Below are 18,752 nucleotides of genomic sequence, written 5' to 3' on the forward strand. Positions count from 1 at the left end.
TTAAAGAAATAGGTTAGTTGTTTCAACTTATTTATGTGCAATAAATATCTAAAACTCTTTAGTCTGGTATTAAACAAAATTTATACATATCTATTGATCAATGGCACTACCTTCCAAGAACAGTAGCTATTAAATGAAATTCTATTTACATTACGTAACTTATATATGTATAGCCCTCTTATGAAGTCGATCCATAGATATATCGACTTCTAAGAAAAGCATCTTGATCTTGCACTTCATGATCTTTTGATATGCTTTTTCTGTGAAGTCGACCATATTGATGTGTTAATCGAATTAAAGGGCTACCTTTGTTATAATATTTGGGGGTGAAGGGGGGGGGGGCAAAAACGAGACAGGTCTTAATCGTAGATTTTATATGTTTTATTCACATTCGCTTTTAATGTATATGTAGGGAAAAAAATTGGATTTTACTGATCTTAAGAATCTCAAGTCTTAAAGATAAAATGCAATTAAACAAACCAATATTAATCAGAGTTATTAAATAACAAAGGAGAAAATAAATACATATATCAGTTGGGGATATTTAATGTTTAGAAGTTGTTAGCAGCAGAGTTATTCACTTCTTATTATTTGACAATAAATATTGGCTTCATGTAAAATGTCTTCACTGAAACGAATATGAGACTTTGATATACATGCGAGAACACTTATCTGATTATCAGGAGGGTTTTGTATCATAAATCATGTAAAACTGTTGGGTGTGTGTGATATATAAATAAGGGGCACAGGAGAGAGAAATGTTTAAAGGATAAATCAAAAGTAGGTAGGACTCATCATACAATTCATATTTTATTTCTTTTGTATCACTAAAGAGGCTGGGGGGTTGTGGCCATTTTTAGACTTTATTGATCTCCTTTAGAAGAAGAGCTCCATATGAAGATATAGAAAATGATCAAATTTTAAAACTAAAATTTTTGAAATTTTTCTTTGCCAAATGATAGTTGACAGCTTAAGATATCATATCTAAAAAATTAAGTTAAATCTGGTGGTTAATTTGTGGTTAATTTGTTGACCCCCCAGCCTCCTTAAACATTTTCAGATTTTCTACAGTAATAGATTGTATCTGAAAATCTTATATATACTGTAATAATTTTAGTTAAGTTATGGGTAATATAACATAAAACAATCAATTTTATAAAATAATTTGTTTCTAATTAATTTAAGGGCCTTTAAATCAATTCAGAGATGACAAGTTTGCAATCAGGAGATTTTCATGGTATGTTAAGCAGTATCAAGAATAAAAAAAGAAGAAACTATAAATTAATAGAATTCATCATTGTTAAGAGATATGTAAACACATCTTTTACAAATTAATATAGTGAATAAAGTTGAGAACCTAGTATTCGGTGGAGGTGGAGCAAAGGGCGTTGCCTATATAGGAGTTATTGAGGTAGAGTATTAAGTTTGATATCTATTTTTTAATTACTCAGTCATAAACAATCAAAGTTTTGTTTACAATTCTATAAGAAAAAAAGTTATTTAGTAATTTGTTGAAAGGGTAATTAATCAGAAAATGCAAAATAGAGTGGGTACTGCATTATTAAATACGTAGTTAAACTAATTTTTGTCGCCTGTGATAGAAGACTAAGAGGAAACATGAAAGTACATTGTAGATGCAAATTAGCCCTTGCTTTAAAAAGATATACTTGTATGTTTACATTGTCAGGGGAACGTTAGTTTTCAAAGTCGATCAAGTTCTAAGTCAAAAAGTAATTTTAAGCTTTTTGTCAAGAAATCCAAGAAATGCTACATTTTAAGAGCATATTTTTAGAATCAAAAAGTTACAGGGTGTGACAGGAACACACACACACACACACACACACACACACACACACACACACACACACACACATATATATATATATATATATATATATATATATATATATATATATATATATATATAGACACACACACCTGGACGGACAGACAGATCGACGGATATATTCAGACATACAAAACAAAACATGCTTTTGCATTATTAATTTACTTTCTATCCGATGCATGATATTTTAGAAATTTTTTTTAACAGAAAATTTAATTTGAACAGGTTTTGGAGCAGGTTAACATATTGCCAAATGTGAAAAGATTTGCAGGAACTAGTGCTGGGTCCATAGTTGCTTCGCTTCTCGCCCTGAAATGCCCAGTACCAGATATCCAAAAATACATGAGAATTAACTTTGACTATTTACTGAAAGGTAATATTAATTCTTTAATTCTGGAATCACTGTGTTTCATTAGGTTTAATTTTTGTGGACTTATTGATTATGCTCACGCATGATTTACAATATCAACAAATTTTGATGTCTAGACTAACTTTTGCTCACAATACGAGATCCCCATGAAACTCTAAAATATAACGTTATTAAAAGTCTAGTCTCTAGTGTAAGCACCCCAAGTATAAATGGCTCTCATGCATAAAATTCAGCTTGTTGAAAAGAAACAATTTGAAAGATAATGAAGCGATAAAAAAGCTGGATCTTTTATAAATTTTGAAATATTATTAAAACTGGTTAATCGGATAATAAGAATTATGAACAATGATGTAAGCAATAAATACAATTGTAAGGGTTATATAAAAGAAATGGTAACTAACCATAATCCAAGATGGACAGATGCTCAGAGAAAAAGCAATGAAAAGTTTTGGATTTTGTATTTAGTTTGTTGTGCAAAAGTGGAGCAACTAAGTACTGCAAAGTAAATTATCAATCATGAATATAAGAACTCAATATTGCAAAAGTCGTAATACCTTTTCTTTACGCCCTTGCTTAGTAGCAGAATATACATTTACAAAATGTGCATAAGATTAATTCAAAAAAGTATGTTAGTTTAAAAAGTAATACATTTGCTTTCATTTTAGATCAGCTCCTTTATAAAGAATTGTGTTAATAAATATGTTCTCTTCAACACATCAACCACTTTCATGACACAATTACATTGCCTGGTAATTAACTTTCCAAAGTTCTGTTAAAATCTAGATTGCTGCTGTGGACTATGTAGCTGTAATCAAGCTTGTTGTTGTGCCTGTCCTTGTTGTTGCTCATGCTGGCTTGGTTGTCTGGATCGCATCAGCTCGTGCTTTTTGACAACTTGTGGTATCTGCAATCTTCTTTGCAGAGTTTGCTCTTGTAGAAGTGTGTCATTTGGAATGTACACTGGGGATAAATTCAAAACTTGGCTCGGGAATAGATTCAAGGAGCTTGGTTTCTCAAGCAAAGTCACCTTTAAGGAGGTAAAATGTGTAGATGTGATTTCTGAGTAATTTCTGAAAATATCGATGGATTTACATCTAGACAAATACATTTTAAACATTTGCTCAATTGTAATTGAACATGAAAACACTTACAATAATTTATTGGAATGTGTTTTGCAAATGCTATACTAAAGACATTTGAATTTAGTACTTTTGGTAATAATGAATCAGACTAAAAGATATTTGATTCTCTTGTAAGTATTTTTAATTTTTTTTTTAATTTGGTCAAAAACATAATCATATTAATGTTTTGTATATGTTTATTAAGTTGTACGAAAAGAACGGGAATGAGTTGTGTATAGTTGTGACCAACATCAGCACACAGATAGAGGAATATTGTCACGTAAAGACAACACCAGACATGGAGATCAGACAAGCCGTCAGAATGTCTATGTCCATTCCAGGTATTTTAGTCTTTAAACCCCCCCCCCCCCCTCCTTTTTGAACATATTTTACAGTACAATAATATTTCCAAATGGAATAAGGAACTAAAAACTCCTAAAAAAAAATGAGTGTTCCCATTAAGCAGAAATTTTAGCGAGGATTCAAATTAGACATTTTTATTGAGGGTGTTGAGGTCCCTAAAATTAAATATCGCTAACAATTTATTCCGTATTAGAGGTCACCGTTATCTCTCTATGCACCATAAATTCGCTAAAATTACATTTAAATTATAATTTATAAATATAAGTATATAAATTACAATTAAATAGTTTGAATAAAACACCTAAACATACCGGAAGAAGGATAAATGTCTCTCAAAGTCGATTGAAGAAGTAAGTTTCTTCAACGGAATGTTCTTTATTCTGAAAATATGAATGATAACAAAAAAGTTACATAAGGGATAATCGAATAAAGTAAACGACTTAAATGAATCGTTCAAGTAATGATTAAGAATGAATCATGTAATTGTCAAAAACTTAGCATATCAATCTGGATTCTTTTCTAAACTAATTCTGGATAATAAACTTAATAAACACTATCATTTTATTACTTCTGACTTGAGCAAATAAAAAAGTTTAACATCCTCATTTCGAATTTCAATAAAATTTAACAAAAACCATTTGAAATGGCGTATCTGTATTTCTTGTCATTTTCAGTGGTTTTTGAAGACGTACGAATGATAAACGTCAGTTCTGGTAGAGAAGCGGTATATATTGATGGTGGATTGTTATGTAATTACCCAATATTCTGCTTTGATGGTAATTCTTTTTTCATTTGCTTTTTAATGAATTAATTACAACGAAAGTAATAATAATACATGTATTTATCATTTGCTCAAAGTTCTTCGTTACTTTTTAAACATTACAGGATGGTGGCTTTCAATGAAACCAGAACACTCTTTCTTCAGAAAGCTAACAGATATAGAATCAATGCCAGAAAAATACGATGGAAGATTTAAACCAGAAAAACACGAAGATTTGTTTAAAACACTTGGATTCGTATTGGTAAAACTCCTAATGTTCTTTATGTTGTTAGCTTTATTTAGGCCAAAGCTCAAAAAGTCTCGATAGATTCAATTGTCTTCCATAATGGATAAAATATCTTTTAAAATATTCTTCTATATTTAAAACAACATGCAGCATTTAGTCACAATTCAAACTGATGTGCAATCACATCGATGTAGATATTATCATTGAAATATAATAAAATCATGGCCACAAAACTTAGATGGATCAAACTTTAACACAGAAATATATTGTATATTTCTTCTGAATAGCAATGCTACTACAGTACGAGTATATGAGCTATATTAATATAGAACAATCGATATCCCCATACAATGAATATTCAAATTTGGTTCAATCGCATTTTATAAGGCTATATTCTGTCATAATTATCAATGCAGACCAAGGGAAATTATTTACTGTTAAAATAGTCACAAATACCAGAAGGATTTATGTAAATCCAACAAAAATGCAATGTTAGTTGTAATTCATATTTGCTTCAATTATGGGTCCGTATGATTGATTGATTGATTGTATGTTGTTTTACGTCCCGTTCGAGAATTTTTCACTCATACATAGACGTCACCATATACCGGCGAAGGGCTTCAAATTTAGTCCTTTACTCGGCACTCAGGGTCATTGAACAGTGGGGGTTCTTTATCGTACCAACGCCTACAGTGACACGGGGCCTCGGTTTTTACTCATCCGAAGGTCCCGCCACTTTCACTTTAAAGTGCCAAGCGCATGGCGAAGGAACAGTTGCTACCTATTTTTTTTATCGACTTAGGTCAGTCACGACCGTGATTCGAACAGACGACCTTCTGATCACGGAGCGAGATCCGTATGATTGAGTTGCAATTATAGTATTTCAAAGTTAAATAAAAGACGAACATTTAAAAAAGCTTCCGGAATGGGGTAAAATGGCTACTGTAACTCTTATTAATGAGGAAACACCAATGTAGTGAATATTAACATTTGTTAAAGACTTGTCTTGCCTGGGGTAGGGTAGGTCAACAGAAGTGTGTCAAAGTTTCATAAAGGAAATGGAAAATTTAAATCTTTAAATAAAGTTTTTTTTATTTAAAAAAAACAAGTTTAAACAAAATTGCCCTCACCTAAATTACAAAGTCATGAGCAACAATGAAATATATGGAGATAACGAACAGTAATCAAACTTAAAGGTGCATTGAAACAATAGAAATCGGAAGGAGAGCAAACATTGACCTCTGAAAAACATCAGAGATGGGATCAGGTGTCATGGAGGAGTGTGCATCCCCTGTCGACCAGTCACACCCCCGCCATGTGCTCATAGTCATGGTCGGGCAAACGGAAAAATCAAGAGACAATCCAGAGTTTAAATAATGACCTAATAATTAGTATGAAAAACATCAGTCAGCATTTGACTTAATGATAGAGTGTATTTCATAACAAGGTCGCTGATTTCAATGACTTTGGATTTGTTTGGGATAGCATGAGGAAATTTTGTCAGAAATTAGCTGAAGTGAGACTCAGATGAGCGAGGTGGTCCATTGGTCTCTTATGGTATCGGTTTACGAAATTAATTAGAAAACTAAAGTTGCCTGCGATTGAGAGACTTGTTAAATTGCAGTTTGGTGACAAGGAAAGTGAATTATATCGGAGACAATTCATTGGAAAACCAGGCATAAACAAAATTCAAACTACCATAACAGAGCAGCCAAGTGATGTGGGCAACCCAGAAAAAGATCCTGTTGATGGAATTTTTAAAAACATTGAGACCAGGCTGAAAAGGTACACTTGCTCGATTTGTTTCTTTATAAACGATTACGAAAAACTGAACTTATATGCTGTCATAACGTTTAATAAGTGTTTACATGTGTTTATCCTTACTTTTTTTTCAAAGAACAACGACTTTGTCACTCGGTTTGTAGATAAATGATTTCCAGTCAATACATGTATATCTTTAGAACATTTCTCAATGTAGCTTTATATACAAATTGACTTTGAAAAGATCATGAGCGAAAAAGTTGAACAGTTGAAACTGACCTGATGCACGAACTTTTCATGGCGCACCTATTATTTGTAGATTAATGACTAAAGGGATCAATTTATACACAGGGTGGTCATAATGTATTTATTAACTCTATTGATTTTAAAGTTGAGTATCAAGGTTGACCAACATGTTCCAAGATATATTTATATCAAATGTCAATGTCTTCAGAATCCCTTCCTTAATAGCACATATTTGGCTACATCACAATAATCGTTATTAAGATATGGTGTATGAGAAATGTGAATGCTTTTTAAAAAAAATTGTTCTAGAAAATTTGTGGCCTTGAACAAAGCCGACAAAGACACAAGTGAGAAATATTTGATGGAGTTTTTGGAGGTAAATATGTATCTATATATACGTTGTTTACATTCCAAAGTAGCAACAATGGTCAGTAATATTACAGAAATACAAATGTGTGTGTGTGTGAGAGAGAGAGGGGTGTGTGTGTGTGTTTGTGTAAGGTTATGTGTTATTTTTTATAAAAGAAGTAGAAATCTATATAAAAGTATATTCACTGAATTAACTGATTCCAATTGTTCCAATATTTATATTGCTAATTGATTGATAATGACACTATCACATATATGGCACAAATACGTATTACATTAAAAGAAGGGTAAGAAAAATGTTTACCATGTGATTGCAAAAGTACCGCACTTTTTGTCATCATGCACTGCTTATGTACATCTATGTGTCTAAATTACATATATCCTGATACTTTTACTGTCAATGTATTTTGAAGTTTGTTGCCGATAAAGAAGAAAATGAAAAATTAGAAAAAACAACCTTTATTGCTGAACTTCAAGTGGTATGTAAATTAGTGAATAAGGCAAAGCTTTTCACTTAAGTAGGGGTATATAGGACTTAGGAGGAGTCTGATGTCTTAGAGAGTATCATAATAAAGCATATATACAAAGCTTATTTTAACTTGTCTATCATTTGAATAACTATACATTCTTACGTTAGATGAATAAAAGTAAAAAAAAATATATTCATTTACATGTTACGCATAATTCCATTTCATGAAATTTCAGTCCAGTTTATTCAAGCATAACTGCAATTGATAATTTCATAATTACAAGTGTGTAAAGTTTTTTTTCGGTCGGCTAAATTCTGCTCATTTTAAAAGAAAATATTATGAATTGAACATATTTTATTGAAAAAGTGAAAAGGATAAGACAAGTTCTATATATGACACGCCAAATTCACAAAAATTTGAAAGAAATAGTTTAAATGCAGATAAACCAGGTTTATCGATTGTAAACTATAGTTTACGAACCATAAACTACAGTTAACGATTCGTTAACTATAGCTTTCATCTGTAAAACTATATTTAACAGTTGTAAACTATAGTTCACAAATGCTAATCGACGTTTCTCTATCTGTAAATAAACATTAACAATAGATTTAGCTAAAATTCTTTTCAGTTGCCGACATATAATTTTTAGAGTGTAGGTAGGTAGGCTTTTTTTAAATTAAGTTTTCAGATATTTGTTAGATAACAAATAATAGAGCTTTTCATAGGCCCACTAAACAAGAATAAGCTCCACTCTTGTAATAAACCACTGATTGATAAAAACAAAAATTGAATACGAAACGATTTCAATATCCTGAAAAAAAAAATAAAAAAATAAAAAAAAAAGATTACAAAATGGCTTAAAAAATTGGGTTGGTGCATTTTCAGTGGGTCGGTAGGCAATTGCAAACAAACAAATTTTTATTTTAGGCCTGATAGATGTAGATTTTCATTTGTAAACTATAATTTACATTTCTTAACCATAGTTAAGAGTTAACACCGGTAATTATTCTTTAAGACATAAATTATGATTAACATATGTCAATCATAGTTTATCGTCATAAACTATAATTCACACCCGTAAACCATAGTTAAGAGTTGTTAAATATAGTTTATGAATCTAAACACCTGTTAACGATAGTTTTCGTGATCAATTCAAAATCTGGCAGAACCAATTGCAAGAAGCAATACAAGATGTGTGTCATTGCCATAAGTTCTAAAAAGAGAGACAAATCCTGCATGCATCATAAAAGCGGTATCATGCTGTAAATTTTGAATTTACTAGTGGGAGGTAAATGCATAATTTACAACATGTTGTAAATTTTATATTTACCTCCCCTAGTAAATTCAAAATTTACATCATGATAGCAGAATTAATTTCTTTTCTTGATATCAAGTCAAGCTTTTAGCGACTCGTTTGATACCAGAAATACTCATCCATAGTTACCTGATCTAAGACACTAGTGGTTGAAAAGATGGGCATTATTAGCGATGGTGTTGAGATCGCTAAAATTGAATATCGCTAAAAATTAATTGCGTATCTGTAGTAATAGCTTCTCTTCTTGGCATTCTAAAATCGCTAAAATTACTTCTCGCTAAAAATATATACCAATTTTTAAGGAAAACTGCTAAATTTGTGTCTCGCTAAAATTCCACTTATACGGTATGGTAAGCTAATATTTGTGATTTTGGCATGCCATATCTTTACCTAAGTAGTCTTCTCCTTATAAAGAAATTATGAAAATTGCCATAATACAAGTACAAATATATGGTCTTTAACAAATACATTAGAAGTGTCCAGAACTAAAAATTCTTGATATGCAGAATGTAGTACCTTATAAAAACTAGGATTTTTTTAAAAAGAAAATCTACCTCATTGTTATTATGCTATTTATTACCGTCGTTTGTTTGTATGTTGTTTAACGTCCCTCTCGAGAATTTTTCACTCATATGGAGACGCCACCACTTGCCGGTGGAGAGCTGCAAACTTTGTCCTATACTCGGCACTTACGGCAATTGAGCAGTGCGGGATCTTTTTCGTGCCAGCACCTACTGCGACACGGAACCTCGGTTTATACGGTCTCATCCGAAGGACCGGTCTCCACGTCCCACAGTGAGATTCGAAACCGCGACGTAAGGATCAACTCCTTACTCCGCGACTCTGAAGCAGACGCTCTAACCACTGCGCCACGCAGGCGACTATTACCGTCGTAAGTCCAACTTAAACTGTGGTCTTGGACTTAAACGCCGAGATTTTTCCCCGGTTGGTAAAGACCTTTTATGTAACGACTTCCTGATTTCTGAATATAACTGTCTTTTTATTTAGGAGATCTGCTTTAGAAATTGAAGTGGTTCTGTTTTCTTATCAGATTCTTTACTTGATTTAGTTTAAAGACAGTAATGAAGTTGCTTTCGCTGCCTTATTTGGATATAGAACTCCGACACAAGTATGGAAATACTTAACACAAAGGAAAGGGGACAAGGTATCATTTCTAAAATAACTTGCAGTTTCAATCTGGTAACACATTGATATAAATGTACAGGTATATCATTACTCCTTGTCTTAATTTGTTGAAACATTATGTTCTCTTTGAAAAAAGTGAAATGTTCTCAATTCTATTTAGCTGTTCATAATCATGTGTTCATTTGCATGTATACATGATATTCCTGCTGCAAACTACCTCATTTTGAAATCAATAATACAATTTTTTATGCCCCTGTATCGAAGATTCGGGTGTGTATAGTTTTTGCCCTGTCCGTCCGTCTGTCTAGCTGTCTGTCTGTTTGTCCACAAAAACTTGAACATTGTTCATTACTTTCGATTGGTTGGAGCACTGGATTTCAAATTTCACATGTGCATTCCTTGTGACAAGACCTTTTATTGGGACAATCATATTTGACCTTTTGACCTTGACCTTGGAGTTTGACCCAGTTTTACAAAATTTTACCCAACTTTAACCTTGGCCATAACTTTTGAACAGTTGGTGCTATGGCTTTCATACTTCACATGTATAATCCTTTTGACAAGACTTTCCTTTGGACACCAACAACTTTGACCCTTGGCCATAACTCTTGAACGGTTGGTGCTAGGGCTTTCTTATTTCACATATCACATATGTAATCCTTGTGCCAAGACCTTCCCTTGGATACCAATAACTTTGACCCTTTGACCTTGGAGTTTGACCTACTTTTGAAAAACTTTAACCATGGCCTTATCTTTTGAACGGTTGGTGCTAGGGCTTTCATATTTCACATGTGTATTTCTTGTGAGAAGGCCTTTCCTTGGGCACCATTAATTTTAACCATTTGACCTTGACCTTGATGTTTGACTTACTTTTGAAAAACTTTAACCTTTTCCATATCTTTTCTATAGTTGCTGCTAGGACTTTCATATTTCACAGGTATATTTCTCGGGACAAGACCTTACTTTGGGTACCAACATGTTGGATTTGCATTTGAGAAAGTTTAACCTTCGCTATAAGTTGCCATACGGGGGCATCAGTGTTTCACAAACACATCTTGTTTTCTGTGAAACAAAATGGACATCCTACCGTTAGATATATAATTTTGGGGGAAAAAAATATGGTAGAGCCTAGGAATATTCATTTTCAATTGAAATTTAATTTCTTATGCATAGTTGGAATTTGAGGACATTAGTCGGTTCATCACAAAGACGACAGGATACAGTGTAGACCAATGGTACAGTGGTTTCTCTTACAAACCATGTAAAACAACAAAAGAATTCTTCAGCTCTTTAACTAGTACACTGATTACAAATTCCAGTCGAATTCATTTAAGGGTAACTATTCAAAATTATTTTTATTTCATTAATATATTTTAATCGATAATTTAAATCATATTGCTACTTTGATTTGAATGCTAGTTTGTTTTGTATCTAAATTCATATGGAAATTAAACTTAAGATTGCTTTTGGTTTTAGGCTTTGTGTAGGCTTTCAGGTTCTTAGATATTTTTCTATTCAATTCCTTGTCTTAATCCATTTAATTTAGACGTTAACGGTAAGGAAAAGCTAAATTTAGCAATCATTCTTTTGAATGCTTCTTTTCTATGGAGAACAAAGAATTTGATATTAATGTTTTGTTTTTCAATATATATCAGAGCACATGTTTATTTCTTGAACGATGTTCAAAGACAACCAAAAAAAAAAAAATTCAGTTTGTGTTTCTCCCCCCCCCCCCCCTCTTTTATCTATCTACTTTATTTTTTAACAGGACACAGATATCCCCAGAACAGTTGGAATAAACACAAAATACATCACAGCTCTCGACTTTGACATGGAAGAGGATGACAAAAATTTACTGGTTCAAGTATTCTATCCTTTTGTATTCTTTCATCATTACAACATCCTTGATGTCCCCTTTCCTTTTCAAAAATAATCATTATATGTATTTGTTTAAATATTTATGCTAATTGTCATTTCAGTGTGGAAGAAGTGCATTGATTGAATTTTTGGGATCTTTTGGCGAAAACTGTGCAAAGGAAACGGGAAAGAGTTAACTACATTGACTTTCAGTGACTTTTGATATAACATTTTATATTTTATATAGTGTGTTGACTTATGTATATTGCAAGTAATATATTTTGTAAAATGTAACATGGGGTGTCATTTAGAAAGATCAGAATTAAACAATGATTACATTTTACCAGATTATTTCCAATTATTTTTGACCTAATTACCTTGACCTTGGAGTATGACTCACTCTTGTAAAATTTTACCAAACTTTAACCTTTAAAGTTTGGTAAGGTCTTTCTTGTGATAAGACCTTTCCTTGGGTACAAATAGTTTTGACCTCTTGACCTTGGAGTTTTACCCACTTTACAAAAACTTTAACGTTGGCCATAACATTTGAACGGTTGGTACTAGGGCTTTCATATTGCACATGTGTATTCCTTGTGACAAGTCCTTCTATTGAGTACCAATAAAATTGACCATTTGACCTTGACCTTAGAGTTTGACCTACTTTTGAAAAAACTATAACCTTAGCAATAACTTTTGAATGGTTGGTATTACGGCTTTCATATTTCACAGGTGTATTCTTTGTGAAAAGCCCTTTCCTTGGGTACCAACAATTTTGATTTGTTTACCTTGACCTTTGAGTCTGACCTACTTTTAAAAAACTTAAACCTTGGCCATAACTTTTTAACAGTTGGTGCTAGGGCTTTCATATTTCACAGGTGCAGTCCTTGTGACAAGTCCTTCTCTTGGGTATGTAAAATTTTTACCCTTTGACCTTGGACTTGGAGTTTGACCTACTTTTGATAACTTTAACCTTTGCAATAACTTTTGAACAGTTGGTGCTAGGGCTTTCATATTTCACATACATGTGCATTCCTTGTGACAAGACCTTCCTTTGGGTACGAACAATTTTGATTTGATTAATTCATTACAGGTTTGATCATTTGACTATTAAAAGGTTTAAATCGTATCTTTATAGCAGGATGCAATTTGTAAAAATTGGAACATGTGTTTCGAATATCCTACCCGTCACAGCAGGAGTGCCGCAGATTCATTTTGGGACCGCTTTTATTTTTATTGTACATAATGACCTTCCATTACATGTAAAAAAAAAAAAAATCAAAAGTTGATATGTTTGATGATGTTTTAACTCTTCATACTAACAATCATAATCCAAAATGTCTAGAAAATGTGTTGAACTCAGATATTTGTGAAATTGAAAAATGGTGCTCTCAGAATCAAACGGCATTGCATGTAGATAAAACAAAACGTATGCTAATGGGCACACAGCAGAGAAAATCCAAACTAATCAATCCAAATTTACAACTGTATGCTTCAGACAAAACAATTGAGATGGTTGAGACTGAGAAACTTCTAGGTATACATATTGATGATGAATTACAGTACTCTGTTCATGTAGACTCAGTTTGCAAAACCTTAAACTACAAGTTATTTACATTACACAAGAAAAAAAATTCTTCCTTACATAGGCTACCAGAAAACTGTACAACAATACATATATTCTACCTTCTATTAATTACTGTTTGGGGAAATTCACCCGAAAAAAACAGTATTGAAAGAATAAAGGGCTGCCAGGATTATTCTCGATGCATTCTTCTTCTAAACCATTGCCTGAGAAACTTGGCTGGCTGACAGTTTATGAGCTAGTTGATCTATACAAATACATTTTATTATTTAAAATATTCAATGGTATGACTCCTGAATATCTTTGCGAGTTATTTGAATTTCACTCTTCAACTTCTTATAATCTGCGATCTGAATCAAACTACCATCTTAGATTACCAAAATTCCGTACAAACTGAAACATATTCAAGGACTCTTTTCAGTAATCAGGTGTACAATATCTATGGAACAAACTACCACAACAAATCAGACACAAGCTTTAAAATGTAAGGTAGAAAATTACATTGTTATATTGTTGTTATATAAATCATATTTCATTTTACAATTTATATTTAAATACTTGTATTTTTGATTGTTTCTTATTTATCGTGCCAGGATATGTAGTTGTAATCGGACAAAGACAAACTCTGTATTCACACTATCATAAGATCTGCAATGTGCCAATTTGTAGTGCATGCACTAACCAGGTAACCTTCTTCAAATAAAGTATTATTATTATTATTACTATTATTATTATTATCCCTAATTACATGTATGTGATTGATTTTCTTAAAGAGAGAGGGGGAGAGGGAAAGATGTATCCGGAAAAATATTTCTCTCCTGTAGAGAGCTCTAATATTACATGAAATTATTCAGTGCGAGACTGCCACTGTTGTATTATGGCAGACGAAATGTGTCGGAGCCACGTCAGATCGAAAAGTCACTAAATCAGGATATGTATCTATTTAAAGATGAAGTCTTCCGTTTATCCTACAACAGTACACGAGTGGATGAACGCCATTCGCCGTCCAACGCCATATCGTGTTGGCAATGCCCGTCTCCATGTGAAAACTCGCACTCTCGTGTATGCTGTTATGTTCATTTCAGCTGCTTTTATTTTAATTATATTTATGTTCCCATCTCATAAAGTCCCAAGAATGACCTGCATGGATGAGGGTATTCACCACGAAACAAATTACGATTACACGTACCCACTGTCACCTCTAATAAAAATTGGGGATGGGTTTCTGTTTAAGATTGGATTGATAGCCGATTTGGACCAAAGGTCTAAGAGTGATAAGAAGAAGAATACTTGGATAAGTTATTTATACGAAGGTAATTTGACAATCTCACAGACACATGACTACGCAGACTTTGAAATGGACAGGAAACCATATACACTGACATCATCATTTTCACAAGGAGGAAGAGGAATGGAATTATCAGAACTATTGGTGTTTGATGGGAAGTTATGTGCAGTGGATGACAGAACAGGAGTTGTTTATCACATTTTCAACAGAAAAATGGTTCCTTGGGTTGTTTTAGCTGATGGCAATGGAAATAGTCCCAAAGGTGATAGAGTTCATTAAAAATAAAATTTACATAACACAGTGCATGTAATCTAAAAGTTCCTTCCAAAAATTTGCTGGGTTTTCACAAAAACTTAGGTGCACTGATAGAGTCACTTGCGCACTCCCATACCTATCATCCCTTCTGAATTGAAAACACAACAGTGACAACATTATTAAGCGAGTAAGAATGCTTCCCATACACCCACAATGTGGCAGTTAAAGTTGCAGAATAGTTTCAAAAGATTTTGGAGAAAGCAAAATAATGAATTTGCATTAAAAAGAACTACCAAACTAATCATAACAAACCTTTTTGAGATTGTGGATATCTTCCGACCCCAAAAATTTATCCATAAAACATGATATAATGAAATTCAACACATTTTCTTTATTTATTTCTTCAAATTGATCTGCCATCATGCCCATGTTGACATCAAGTCACATTTGGAACTCTCTGAATTGTTCATAGTATAATCGTGCATTATTTTGAGTTAAATTATCACCCTTGTTTATTTTGCTAAATTGCCAATACACAGAATGTATTCTATCATTAAACCCGGGGTGCATAGGACCTGTCATTTTAACGATGGAACATTCAATCTAGGGAGCATGGGTAACAGTGGTAGGGAGTGAAAATGAGTGAGCGTGGAGTTACAGGCATTGTCAAATACCCATGAGGTGATGAGTAAAAGACGAAATAACCCGTAGGTATCCAATGACGAGTTGCAAATTTAAGGAAGAAGAGTAATATTCGACCTGCACTGTCTTTCACTTGCATTCTTGCTCCTTCATAGCTGTTACACCATAAAAGAATAGAAAATTTGAAAAGGTGTTGTCAAATTACACGTTTTAAAGTTTTGTATAAATACCTGTGATACATGTTGGGATTGAGGAATTTTAGAGGAAAATGTGTATGTTTTAACTGATGAAATTTGGAAAGTTAAAGCCACAAAGAAATTTTTTTTACATTATTTAGTTCAATCAGTCTTATCATTTTCTAAGATACACATGTATTAGAAATAACACCCTCGCCATGCTCACTGAATTTGCTAGTCAAGTGAAACAAAAATTAAAACTATTGGTTATGGCTATGTTAATTTAGAGAATTATAGACATGTGCATGAAATGCTACGTAATGGATTAATTAAAGCTACAGTGCAATTGATTTAATTATGACATTGGAGGATACTATAGTTTAGCTGTTAGTTTATAAATTAGTGTTAAAAATATTTGTGTAAACTGTACATGTATAATTATCGTGAAAACTGTAACTGAACTAAAATACTCTGTATTTCACATATATTGCATTAAGTGATTAACGTTTATGTTTACTTGAAAATTTTTATGTCATTCGAAAACATAAATACATGTATGTATTTCTTTTAATTCAAATCAATATAGTCCATCCTTGCATTGGTGGTGTACATTTCTTCTTATAAAAGCTCACTAGAATCCAAATTTGTGTTATGCTATGAAACTTTAGAGCATTGTCATGGATCAAAACATCAAAGTTACTGGCATGTATGAGTTAAAATACACCTTAAGGCTTATTTTATATACCAGTATATTGCATTAAGTTTTATATTTAGCTGAAAAATTTTATGTCGTAAAAAATTATGCAATTTCACCAGGTAATTTAGTCCAACCTTGCATTGTTGGTGTACATTTCTTCTTTTAAAGTCTAGACCAATTTTGGTTTGTGATATGTTAATAGCATCGATCAACACATCAAACTTCCCAAATGCGTGGTCTTACAAAGGGTCAGAATAATTTTTTGGAAATGATTTAAATAAGTCATTGATTCACAGCTTTTAATATTTTGAGTTGCAGAGGTTAAAGTGATGGCTGATAAGTCTTGTGCCAAATTTCCAATGGAAATAATATTAATCAGATTAAAATGAATGAAATGTGATATTTTGAAGGATAGAAGCACCACAATTACATTTATCTTTTAAGGATTCAAAAGTGAATGGGCCACAGTGAAGAACAACAGGATGTATGTTGGAGGTTTAGGAAAGGAATGGACATCTGTTAATGGTGTGGTGGAAAATTTGAACCCTCAGTGGGTCAAGTCCATTGGTCCAAGAGGAGATGTCCGGCACGAGGACTGGCATCAATACTACAATAAAATGAAAGAGGCAGCAGGCATTAAATTCCCAGGTTTGATGACTTTTATAGAACAGGCAGTTGCTAAAACTTAGGCTCTGACATTTGCACAACTTTGAATTTATCATAGACATTTATCTAACTAACATTATTTTAGGACTCTTGAAATGAAAGTTTAATAATAAAATTTATGTACACTATATATGAATGAATATCTAGTCCTAGAAAATTTGTTTTTACCAACAGTAAGCATTTAAAATACTGGTTATATCAGTCTTTTTAACATTGTGTATAATATATCTATATTGATGATTCTTGTAAATTGTGAAAGATGCCATTTCAAAAGAATTTCAGTTTTCTTAAGCCATGATATGAAATGAAAACCTTCCTATCTAGGTTACATAATTCACGAGTCAGGAGTATGGAGTGATTTCCATCAACGATGGTTTTTCCTGCCACGGAGATCAAGTCACTTCAGCTACAATGAAAATGATGATGAAAAGAGAGCTACAGATTTGATGTTCATTGCTAATGAAGGATTCACAGAGGTTAAAGTGAAACATGTAGGAGAATTAAGTCAGACTAGGGGCTTCTCCTCATTCAAATTCATTCCACAAACTAATGACCAAGTAATTGTGGCACTCAAATCAGAGGAGGTGTCAAATAAAATAGCTAGTTATTTAACAATTTTTAAAATTGATGGACAAATTTTACTAAAGGAAAGGTATATAGGAAATGTGAAATATGAAGGCATAGAGTTTATATGACATATCATATTATGTATTTTGTTTAATTTTTGATGTGTAAATAAATGATGAATGCCATATTAAAACTAACTTTTGTTGAAATGAAGTTTGATATTATATGTTTTGTGGGAAGTTTTTGGAACTAGTCTTTCACTGCATACTCTAAAGGATATTTTTTTGAAATAGTAATAAATTATTATTATGTCTTGTATATTTTAGGTTATCTTTCAACTGTCTTTACTGTTCTTGTCACCTTTGTGTTTCATTGAGTCATTTTGACGGTTTATTAATGTGAAATTGTATAAGAGTGGATGCAGGTCGACATACACATACATCATAACATGTATTTTATATTTAATGCAATGGGATTTATGATTGTGTTCTCACATACAAGGTGAAAGCTAAAGCTATGAATCTAATTAACAATGTCTCGTTGTTCCCGTTTAAAAAAAAAACAAAAACAAAAAAATCCCATTCAGTTGTGTTACGGTTTTGTAACTCAACATTTTCAATCGTGTCATAATGGTCATACTGACTGTTATAACTTCTTCCTGTTTTTCATGTTTTAAAACATTTTATTTAGTATATGTTTTTTGATCTTGTGTGAGATAGTTTGTTAAAAGCAAATTTATTGAAAGACTGTTTTTTTAAATACATGTAGCCTAGTTGAATAATTTTGTGACAATTTTTTAAAAATTTTAGAAGCATAAATAAAAACCAATCAAGCCACTAGAAATTTACCAAGGCTTAGGAAGGTAGCTGATCTTTCTTATATTTTATATATGGTTTATTGCGTAAGTCATTTAAGATGTGTTCTTCAATTCTACGATTATATTTTATTATGAACATTAGCATTAACAGAAGTAGTATACAAAAAAAATTAAAGTATGAAAGTGTAGCA

At 32.2% G+C, this 18,752-nt stretch overlaps 2 protein-coding genes across 2 annotated transcripts; both read left to right on the forward strand.

The window, feature by feature from the left end:
- The first annotated feature begins 1,182 nt into the window (after window positions 1–1,182).
- On the forward strand, window positions 1,183–12,144 carry LOC133199587 (uncharacterized). Its single transcript, XM_061335412.1, has 14 exons — window positions 1,183–1,237; window positions 1,341–1,411; window positions 2,072–2,219; window positions 3,000–3,253; window positions 3,543–3,678; window positions 4,375–4,476; window positions 4,586–4,722; window positions 6,332–6,492; window positions 7,024–7,090; window positions 7,497–7,562; window positions 9,938–10,033; window positions 11,188–11,349; window positions 11,783–11,878; window positions 11,994–12,144. The coding sequence occupies exons 1-14, from the start codon at window positions 1,207–1,209 to the stop codon at window positions 12,066–12,068; spliced, it is 1,602 nt and encodes a 533-aa protein (XP_061191396.1). The 5' UTR covers window positions 1,183–1,206; the 3' UTR covers window positions 12,069–12,144.
- Window positions 12,145–14,266: 2,122 nt separating this feature from the next.
- LOC133206130 (soluble calcium-activated nucleotidase 1-like) lies at window positions 14,267–18,052 on the forward strand. The gene is made up of 3 exons (XM_061342064.1): window positions 14,267–15,003; window positions 16,956–17,159; window positions 17,502–18,052. The coding sequence occupies exons 1-3, from the start codon at window positions 14,403–14,405 to the stop codon at window positions 17,870–17,872; spliced, it is 1,176 nt and encodes a 391-aa protein (XP_061198048.1). The 5' UTR covers window positions 14,267–14,402; the 3' UTR covers window positions 17,873–18,052.
- Window positions 18,053–18,752: the final 700 nt, after the last annotated feature.

Source organism: Saccostrea echinata, unplaced genomic scaffold (genome assembly GCF_033153115.1).
Source record: "Saccostrea echinata isolate AGI-Se365-2 ecotype Australia unplaced genomic scaffold, CSIRO_AGI_Sech_v1 ptg000002l, whole genome shotgun sequence".
Taxonomy (NCBI): domain Eukaryota; kingdom Metazoa; phylum Mollusca; class Bivalvia; order Ostreida; family Ostreidae; genus Saccostrea; species Saccostrea echinata.

What these genes read in the sequence shown, in the direction of transcription:
- LOC133199587 (XM_061335412.1), top strand. Translation starts at nt 1,207, where the DNA reads ATGACAAGTTTGCAATCAGGAGATTTTCATG. An exon ending in GCAATCAGGAGATTTTCATG is followed by an intron (nt 1,238 to 1,340) that starts GTATGTTAAGCA and finishes AAATTAATATAG; the next exon opens with TGAATAAAGTTGAGAACCTA. An exon ending in ATTTGATGGAGTTTTTGGAG is followed by an intron (nt 7,091 to 7,496) that starts GTAAATATGTAT and finishes TGTATTTTGAAG; the next exon opens with TTTGTTGCCGATAAAGAAGA.
- LOC133206130 (XM_061342064.1), top strand. Translation starts at nt 14,403, where the DNA reads ATGAAGTCTTCCGTTTATCCTACAACAGTACACGAGTGGATGAACGCC. An exon ending in CAATGGAAATAGTCCCAAAG is followed by an intron (nt 15,004 to 16,955) that starts GTGATAGAGTTC and finishes TTATCTTTTAAG; the next exon opens with GATTCAAAAGTGAATGGGCC. An exon ending in AGCAGGCATTAAATTCCCAG is followed by an intron (nt 17,160 to 17,501) that starts GTTTGATGACTT and finishes CTTCCTATCTAG; the next exon opens with GTTACATAATTCACGAGTCA.